General features: G+C 45.7%; 1 protein-coding gene across 1 annotated transcript; it reads right to left on the bottom strand.

The window, feature by feature from the left end:
- Positions 1-513: 513 nt before the first annotated feature.
- On the bottom strand, positions 514-8,307 carry LOC123142403 (uncharacterized). Its single transcript, XM_044561332.1, has 4 exons — positions 8,278-8,307; positions 6,676-7,816; positions 5,423-5,524; positions 514-799 (listed from the first exon to the last, which is right to left on the bottom strand). The coding sequence occupies exons 1-3, from the start codon at positions 8,305-8,307 to the stop codon at positions 5,472-5,474; spliced, it is 1,224 nt and encodes a 407-aa protein (XP_044417267.1). The 3' UTR covers positions 514-799; positions 5,423-5,471.
- Between the last annotated feature and the right edge of the window lie 1,970 nt (positions 8,308-10,277).

Raw genomic sequence — 10,277 nt, 5'->3', positions numbered from 1 at the left:
CATGACATTTTTACCATGTTACTAATATAAATGATAAAATACTAAATATATGTAGTGGACAAGATCAAAGAAATGTAGAACTACGCAGAAACCATACTAGAAACTATACTAAAGGTTAGAGCCCTTTTAGGCTGAATTTGACTATACGTGTTCCACCATGGCAAGTTTTAGTGGCTTCATTCAAAGGGGAAATTTTCATTTGGATGTATACTCCATGTATCATGATTCACTCCATCGATGTCTACCATGTATAGCGAAGTAGTACATTTTAATACCCCTACCCTGGATGAATCGCCAGCAAAACAGCACCAGATCAGGCAGGTGCAGTTCAGCATTCATCAAGCAGCATCGGATAAAATTTCAACCGAAACACATGGAAAAATACGGGACACGTGCAGAAATTCAATGTCGATATCTCCACAGCTGATACATGATGGAGAGTAATCAAACGAAAGGCATCAAGAAGATGAACCCAAAGACAAAAGCAGCAAGCAATATCAACTGAAGGCCGGCTTGTCTCATTGTGCAAGCATAAAGCAAACAAAGCCTCAAGGTACCAACTAACCAAAGCAACCCGCTGTGCCTTCATGTTAGTTGACTATTTGTCTAGGGAAATTATATATAATACAAAAAAGTTAGGAAATTGAGCGATGACCTCCTACAAAGTCCACATCACAGTTCAATGGTGCATGATACATAAAAGGTCAATTTTTTATCTGAGTGGAGCCCACAAAATGGAAGAACCTTCACCCAACAAGCCATTTCTGCGTGCCAGTCACCAGAATAGAACTATAGATACCTGTGGAGCAATCAGTGTCAGTCAGTCAAGGAAATATGTACCAAGTTATATCTTACAATTTTTTTATGACTCAAACACAAAAAGATAGATTCACCATCGTGGAAAAGAAGACCGAAAGAAAACTGAATCATCTCAGCGTCATTGGACAAACCAATAGGAAAAAAGTTATTTTGTAGTGGCACAACTTCAACTTATATTGTCAACACATTCTCAAGTCTTTGGCTACATCAGATTTCAGCAGAAGGTAAATAAACAGTGGTTCAGATATCACAATTAGACCCTTCGAGGGAAATGCTGAACTGCCTAGATTATCACAAAGTCGTAGTATAGGCATAATTTGTAGTAACGTGCAATCTAGACAGTCAGTGGCAAATCAAATTGATAAAATTCATGCAGTAGAAGCCTCAAGCAAAGATATCATGCATCATCTTATTAATTAATACTCCCCGCGTTCGGAAATAAGTGACACTGTTTTAGTTCAACCAAAACAGCATCACTTATTTCCGAACGGAGGTAAAACTTCGTTCAGTCTGAAATAAATATTTGTTTACTCTGCATAGTATAAAAAATAATATACCACTACTCAAATGAAATCAGTGTTTATGATGAATAAATGACTCTGGGCATGTCAAGTGTATTACATATTCAATTTAAATTACCAAGCAAAATTGAAGAGATTAACTGTATAAAAACCATAGCAACATGTATCTTGGACCAGACAAAACTTACCCTTCAGAGGAAAGAGGGAAAGAGGGAAAGAGTAGGTATTATGTTAAGAGTCAAACGATGCAAGACATGCCAATTTTCTTTAACATCGATGTACCTGTATCATGTATGTATGTACACGATGCACACAATGTTATCCCACATTTTTCCCTTTTGACAGAAAACTGTAGGGGAGGTCCCGACAGTGAAATATACTAGAACAAAAACAGGAACTGTACAAAGGACCCCAACAAGAATTTCCAGGAGAAAAGAACATTACGGGCAGGAAAGTACAGATAATTACAAAGCAGCCAGGATGAAATGGTAGAAAAAGTAAGACGTCAATTAGCCTGGTGAATTAAGCCACGCGGGGAAGGTCTTAGCTCTCCTTCCATCTGAAAGCCTGTAGGCTGTAGCAGAAGATCAATTTTACAAGTGGTTTTCTTGGTGTGCATGGCTAATGTAACATTTTATTTAAGATTTTAATGTTCCAAAAAGTAAGACGTCAAATAAGAAAGGCATGCAGAAAGAGTTAAACCCGATCTAATAACCAGTACAAAGTCCTGCACAGGTTGCCAGTGTATGACCATATATCTTCAACAAGCTATGCTGATTCAAAATGGAAGATGCAATCCTCAGTTTCAAGAGCACCAGTTGTACAGAGGACACAAGACATGCAGCTTACATCCATTTGATTTAGGTGGACAACTAGGACCCTAGTGTTGAGGCAGAGTCTTGTACCATAAGCCAAGCAAAGGCTTTTTAGCTTGAGAGAACTGCAACTCCATATCCATTTTGGGGGTGTTACGGAATGGCCTAGAATCTTTTAGCTCGATGTGTATTGGCGTTCCAAACGCCTGTCCAGTTGTAGCTGCTGTCATCAAGGCAGGGGCGGAATTGGGCCTGGGGCAACTGGATAGCCCCAGGCTGGGCCCAACTGGTAGGTATATATTTAGTAGATTCTTTTTTTACATTTGTAGACTTGCAAAGCCCAGCCCCAGGCGTCCAAGCACAGCCCACGTAAGTTCCCAGTTCCCAGCCCAACTGAGCTGTCCTACGGGCTTGGTTGGAAAAAAAAGTAGACACCTGCGCCACGACTCCACGTTGGTTTTGGTAGTAGCGATTCCTCAGGAATCAATCGTCCAGCGTCTCGCCTGATATCTCGCCTGATCGATCAAATATTTCTCGTTCACAGCTGCGCCGCCTCAGCTGCGACGCATCAGCCGCCCGCCGTTTCCCACGAGAACTGAGACCGGCGTCCCGCGCCCAGGCGGCTGGCGCTCGCCCCTCGAAGCACGGGTCATCTCGCCTCGTCCGAGCAGGAGCAGCCCCCTCCAGGCTCCAGCCCTTTCTGTTCCTTTTCATCTTCACAATCGGCTAGACTGACAGCAGGACAGGTAATCTTCAGTTTACTGTATCTGTCATCTAATTTTCCCTAGTCTCTTTCTATTAGCTGAAAATCAACGAGTTTGTGACGTTCAATTGAATTACATTAATCACTTCTGTTTCATTGTTATTTGTTAACAGCAAAAAAAATCCAAGATGAAGAGGATTTGGACAATTGAATCGTTTTTTCAGTCAACATCTGGGCAGCCTGCAACCAACAATACCAACACCAATGATTCGCCTACCGAATCAGTAGGAGCCGGAGCTAGTAATGCACGTGTGGAGCTTAATCCAGATGACATTAATCCCGACCCCGGCCTCCGAAAACGAATTGAGGAGTTGCATGTGAATGTGAGAGATGCTGCTAGAAGGGAGTATTTGGCCATGGGACCGTGCCGACCAACAGGACATGTCTATGAACAAGAAAGAAAAGGGAAACAAATGAGAGGCTTTCATGAAGAGTGGTACAAGTCACATGATTGGTTGGAATATAGTGTTGCTAAAAAAGCCGCCTTTTGTTTTCATTGTTTTCTCTTTAAGCAACCAAGAGCTGAAAACTGTGGAATAGAAGCATATACAAAGAAAGGTTTTAGTATTTGGAAAAATGCTACTGCATCTTTTGAGACTCGTGTTGGCAATGTTAATAGTGCTCATAATAGAGCTAGAAGACATTGTAAAGCTTTTCAAAACCCAAGGCAAAATGTTGAACAAGTATGGGCTGGTTCAGATACTCGATTTTATATTTGCAGCTCCAGGTCCTTCTACTATTGCTGGTGAAGAAACAATGGCCTAGAATTAAGCAAGTCTTCATTAATTTGGTACCAAACAATGTTTGCAAAAATGCACTTTGTTAAATTATTTGTTTTATCGAATTTTCTCTCGTGGTAATAATGAAATTATATTTCATCTTTAATGTGAATTTGTGGCATACTTCTAGAACGCGTTGGTGTGCATGCTATTTGACTTTATTTTTAGTCAGTTAGTTTTAGCCCTATGCTTTGAGAAATCCTGGCTCCGCCTCTGCATCAAGGCATGTGGTTTCAAGCAATTGCTCCAGATTCTGAATACCGCTGAAGGACTGCTTGGACATAGGCAGGTGGAAGAGAGATAGATAATGTTATCAAAGAGTTTCACCAACCAGAAAGTGATTTTGGCATCAAACGCAAAGGACTGCAAAGCACGAGAGCTTCATTTGAACTGTGAGGTAGATAATACCCAGACCACCTTTGTCCTTCAGTTTGCAAACCTTTGCCCAAGCAGCAAGAGATTTCCAGCGGCCCGTGGTTTCAGATTTGCCCCAGAGACAGTGGTGGCGGAGTAAACCCATGTAGTAGGTGGAAAGTGCACTTAAGGCAGATTAACATCCTAAATTTGCCTCCTTGAGAGAGGAAACTGGAGCATGAAGAAAAACAGCGCCCAATGTGGTTGATCAATAGTGACAAGTCTCAAATGTGAGGACAAGACAGCCTCATGGGCAGCCCAAGATAGACAAGGGGAAAGGATCATGCCATACAACCAAAGAGCCAGCAAAGGTTTCAAGTAGCCCTTTGAGACAGCAAAGCAATCGTTGGGAAGAAAAATGCATGATGAGAATACATGGCTGGAAGCAATGTTGATTGACTTTATTATGAATTAGGGAAGATCAGCCGCAACAATGAAAGAGGGGGGGGGGGGGGGGGGGGGGGGGATTCCAATCATAACCAGCAAGAGGTGCGACAAAGATTTTGCTCCAGAATCAACTATATTTTAGTTTCGAAGAACCATGTGCTGTACATAATTAGTAAATTTTCATACTAACTTCTTTTATGTTCAGAATCCTCAAATATTAGTGCATATGCCCAAAATTACAGAGATGGTACCGTTCACAGGCGGAGCTACGGCTGGACCCCCCCCCCCCCCCCTGGTCAAAATTGTGAAGGAAATTCTTATAGGGTTCTCAATTAGAAAAAATATAGTCTTTGGCCACCCCAAACATCTACATTTTGAAGATCTGGGCTAGCTCCGCCACTGAGTTTATTAGATATAACCATTAAGATTACTGCTGTCTATTTCCTTGAGAAGAAGGTTATCATATTTTCTTAGATAGGTTATGGAATATGAACTACACTGTCTACTTTCATATTTCCAGCCCCTAGATGACTTAAAAAAAGCCGACAGGCTCATAGCCGCTTTCACATGCGAGTTAAGAGTGACAAACAAACTAAGCTAAGAATATATGTATAAGAAACTCGCCTAAGAGCCTTACATTAGTATAATTGCACAAGAACTACAAGTAAACACTAGGTATAACGAAGCTCCCAAATGAACAGCAATGTGAAATGGCAATTGCTATAAAGGAAGTTTTAAGTCAAATTGTCAGGTATTATTGGTTATGAATTACTCTGACAGCGTAAAAACCTCACTCAATAAATTTCGCAGACACAAAAATATCAAATGCAATGTAGCAACAGTTAAAAATAACACATACAAATATCCATGAAGCAAGTAAAAGGAAAAATGCTTCACTCAGCTACTACTTGAAGATAAGCTTACCTACTCAATCAAATACATCACGGTAGCAATATCTATCTGACCAATCATCTTATGTGTTGTGCAAAAGTTCAGGTCCACCATGTCCACCACCAATGCCTGTGCCTACAAGCATATGAGGTCAGGGAACCAACATTATTCAAACAAAAAGTCAAATAGATATGAGGGGCATCGTTGAGATATTTAGATAAAATCACATATATAATATAGGAAAAACAACCAAGTTAAATACAACATAGGAGTAGATAAACAGAACCATATCTACTATCAAATATAGATAGTATTCTCAAAACAGTGTATCCTCACTAGTGTCACAAAATGAAAAATATGCAAGCTCAGACTATTAGCTGATCAGAAGGGAGAAGTTAGCTAAAATTATTCTGAATCCCGTTTCGTGTTATATCATATCAGATAAATAAAATAAAGAAAATCAATACTAATGAATTCTAGATAGAAGTGATCCTGAATAATCATTTTTTTAAAGAAATTTAGCCAGAGAAGAACTAATAAACTTGACTTATTGATTAACTCTGGTACTAATGAACTCACCGCTTGTAACATGATTCTTCTAAAAAAGATAAATATAAACCGTCTGATAAATACAAAACCAACTTGTTAACTCTGTTTTGGATTTAAGAGTCACCCACTGGCTTCAATCGCGGGGACTCAAAATCATGATACAGTAGAATCACCTTGCTACGGAAGCAAAACTGGCTAGCTATCACTAACCAATGTTTTTCTACTTCACATCACATAGAAGTGATCCTGAATATTCAAAAAAAATTAAAGAAATTTAGCGAGAAAAGAACAAACAAAGTTGACTTATTAATTAACTCTGGTGCAAATGAACTCGCCGCTTGCAACATGACTCTTCTAAAAGTGATAAATATGAACTGTCTGATAAATATCAAACCAACTTGTTAACTCTGTTTTGGATTTAAGAGTAACCCACTGGCTTCAACTGAGGGGACTCAAAATCATGATACAGTAGAACCACCTTGCTACAGAAGAAAAACTGGCTAGTTATCACTAACCGATGTTTTCCTAGATCACATCACATAGAAGAAAAGAAGAAAACACTACAGAACAACATCGCTACATGTTGAAAATATCACCAAGCAGCAAAAGAAACAAGTGATATGTCACTACTTGAAATTGTTAGCTGAACACAAAACAATGTGAACGACATGAACCAACCAATTAACAAAAGATATGTTGATTTTGTTATAACCCACATTGTAAAGGAATGCTATTACCTGCAGCATAGACACTTTCGAATGGATGATAGAAGCCCACGATTGTAGTATCGAAAAGTTTCTTCAACTGCAATGACTCAAGCTGTAGCATGAATAGGCTGGTAGCTGTTGACAGGAACACCACATTATTGTCCTCAGCAAACCCTCGTATCGTAAGGACCCCTCCCCACTTCAGTGAATTAAGGGAAAATAGCTTGTCAATTTCGAAAGTTCTTCCCATCACCCATGAAGCAACACCATCAGAATCAATCTTCCTCTTCCATAACTGTGCGGTGAATCTTGACAGAAAAAAGAAACCAAGCCCCCCATCATCTGCTCGCATAACGGTGAAGTGGGAACTGCCCCTAGCATAGATGTCCACTGGCACATGTATCACACTTAAGCTCTGCCTACCCAAATCAAACTCGAGGATGCCAGCCGTAATGCCAGAAAGCAACCAGTAAAGCGAATCCCCAACTAGGACACCAGGAAATACCGTATTGATCCTAGGGGGGAATAGCAAAAGAGAATTCGAAGCCTTGGGTGGAAGCGGTGTTGACATGAGATTACCCCATATGCCGGTCTCCGATGAGTACACGCGGGCGATCGCTCGTGAATGTTGTTCGCTTATTTCTGTGCGTACCAAGACCACCTGGAAGTGGTGGACGTCTCCGGCAGCCCGAAGCACCGCCCCGTGGACAGAAGGTCCCAACGTCTCGAAGCCCAGGGGACGGGCAAACCTGTGCTGATCCCCGGTGACGGGATCCCAGACCAGGAGCTGGTTCAGCAATCTATGGCGGCTGAGTACGAGGCCTTGGTGGCACCCGATGAGCAGAAAACGGGCGCCCTCGCCGTCGTCGAGCTGCAAGGAGAAGCGGCCCTCCGGGACACGATTGGGGGGCTCCATTGCAGAGTAGATGCCGTGAAACTTGTCGAAGAACGCAAGGAGGGGAGGGTTGCGGCGGTGGTGGAGGCAAAAGCGGCGGGAGAAGCCGGGGTCGGAGACGAGGCCGAACCAGCGCTTGCAGACGAGGGAGGCGCGCGAGAGGGAGGAGGGCTCCGAGGGGAGGCGGAGGAGGATCTCGGAGAGGAGGTTGTCGTCCTCCAGCGGGGGTGGTGGCAGCTGATGGGGAGGAGAGCGGTGGAGTCGAAGAATAGCCCACTGAAGAGGCTCACGCGAGAGTGAGGCCTAAAACTACCCTAGAAAGCCCAGCACGAGAGAGCCCACACACACAAATCGTGCATCCGCTGGGATTACCCCGTAATAAATTGAAAAAAGTCACCTCCAAGGAATTTGATTCATAATTTTCACAGAAAAACCAAGGGGAAAATGTTTTAAACCAACCGACTGATTTCTTTCTCCCGTAAACCGTTTCTCCCGCTTGACACGTACCCCTTATGGGGCCCACCTTGCCGGGGTCTTCTCACCCACTCATCTTCTTTCCTTCTTTTCCCCTCATCCCTCCCTCTCTTGTTCATCACGCTCCCATGGCTGGAGGAGATGGACTCCCATGCCCAACCAACATTGCTACAAATCGGAGAGGGCCGCCGCAACCCACCGATGCGCATCAAGCCGCAACAACCGCTGGTGCTGCAAGATTGAGAGGGTGTCCGTGTAACAACCATGAGCACTAGTGTCGCGTCCATCTCCATGACCGCAGCCACCTTGCTGCGAACCCGTGGTGTAGTAGCACTCTCATATTGCAATCAGTGTTGACGAGGTGTCGTTGTACTGCAAGGAGGCGCCACCGCCATTGCTGCGAGGCGATGTGTTTCTTCGATGTGTGGTCGCAATAGCGGCGCTAATGCAAACAGGAGGGGGCGGCTACGACCACCACTACTGCAAGGGTGATCGCAACATTAACTGTGTTTCAACAAGATGTGAGCCGCACGACTACGAGGGCGAGCTCAACACAGGGGTGGGTGACGCCGACAGTAGAGCTGGTATGATGCAGCGAAGTTGCATGACAGACAATTGGCAATGGCCACGCGTGAGGCGAATCAAGGTGCTGAAGGACGGGGCGCCGACCACTGGCTACGTGGTGCCCAACCCGTCAGGGCTGCAGGGCACCACGTTGACAAGCGCGGCACTGACAATGCCAAGGTGCCTGGCGAGCTCGCGAGCCATGCTGCAAGTCGTTGCTACAAGGATCACTGGTGTTGCGGGGCATGCCGACTGTGCAAGCGGCGGTGCAGCCTCGGCTTTGCGATGGACCATCTGATGGAAGCAGCGCATAAACCAAAAGGTGCAAAAAAGCGAACCAACCTGTGGTTGGATGGTTAGAGGGACTGTGGTATCCCAGCCCACCAGGGTTCAAATTGTTAGAGATATATTTGGGATACATGTATTTGGTAGTCTAGGATTTGTAATCTGTCTTCTACCTTATCTATAGGAGAGGCGTCTTGCCCTCCAAGTCTTGTACTCAATATATACTCGCCCTCGAGGCTCAGTAATACATCCATCATATTCCGCAACGATCCCTCTCTCTCCCTTGTAACATGGTATCAGCCTAACCGATCCAACCTAGCCGTCGCTCGCCGCTTCTGCTCCGCGCCGCCCCCGGGGTGGTCGGCCTCCATGACTGCCGCCGAGGGCCGCGCCGCCTGTACTTAGGGTTCGTTCGCCGGTCGCGTTGATCGGCTGCCCTAAAGAGTCTTTTGTCCGATCCGTTGGTTGGGGTTTTTCTCTCTCGTAGATCGATTGATCGGTGTTATTTTTCTTTGGTTTTCCGATCTAAGATAGGTTTGCGTCGCCCGCCACCGCTGTCGACCCCGCGTGCCTCTACTCCGACTTCGGCATCGACTACACCGGCGTCTCATCTCACTTGGTGGCCTCGCACGCCATGCGGCGGCTCGTAACGGCCGCCGCCCGCGTCTCCGTCTACCTGTCTTCGCCGGGCGTCGTCGCCTTGATCCAATCCGAAATCTTACACCACCCCCGCCTCCCTCTGTGTGTGTTGCATGCGGTCCATCCAGACTTCATCACCGAGCCAAGCGATCCACAAGTCTCCATGGTGCGCATACACCTCGCCATGCAGATTCATCCGTGTACACGACGCATCTACACGGGAGTCTCCCTGGCTTCCTGCATGACGGCACGTCACGTGCGCGTGCGTGTGCGGCTGAGGTGAACTCCGCTCTGGCGGCTCTGTGTTGCACCACGGCTCTGACCGTCCACCGATGCCGCGTGAGCACTCGGTCGCTCGCGTGTTTCCACGCGCGGATGCCGGCTCGTGCTGTTTTCACTGGCATGTGGGGCTACGGCCATCTGCTATCGTCTGCGCCTCTCCAACCTCGTGAACAATCAGACAGATCATCTGAGCGTCACGATCCACTTCATACGCGCCGTGTGATCGGTCTAATCAGCTTTTTGCACGCGCCATCACAGGATTTCGTGAAGATCGTCTCGAGTATGCGCGCCCCTTCATCGATCGAGCATCAGGCTGCCGCTGCGTTGCCCCGTCGGGTCGCAGCGCCACCGCCCCGTAGTTCTCCTCACGGCTGCATCGACTCACGCGTCGCCGCTGCGTCACCCCTTCGGGTCGTAGTGCTGCGATACGCGGTCCCCGCCGCCGCCCCGAGGTCGTTCCCGCGGTTGCACCGACTCGGGCTCCGCCGCTGCG

The sequence above is a fragment of the Triticum aestivum genome, chromosome 6D, assembly GCF_018294505.1.
Source record: "Triticum aestivum cultivar Chinese Spring chromosome 6D, IWGSC CS RefSeq v2.1, whole genome shotgun sequence".
In the NCBI taxonomy this organism is placed as follows: Eukaryota; Viridiplantae; Streptophyta; class Magnoliopsida; order Poales; family Poaceae; genus Triticum; species Triticum aestivum.
This window is presented reverse-complemented; position numbering and strand designations above follow the sequence as displayed.

Bases quoted from the DNA above. Each gene is read 5' to 3' on its own strand.
- LOC123142403 (XM_044561332.1), bottom strand. From the start codon at position 8,307: ATGGAGATGGACGCGACACTAGTGCTCATG. The intron at 7,817-8,277 runs GTTGTTACACGG...GAGCCTCTTCAG, and splicing joins ACGCGACACTAGTGCTCATG to TGGGCTATTCTTCGACTCCA. The intron at 5,525-6,675 runs GTAATAGCATTC...ATATGCTTGTAG, and splicing joins CGAAAGTGTCTATGCTGCAG to GCACAGGCATTGGTGGTGGA.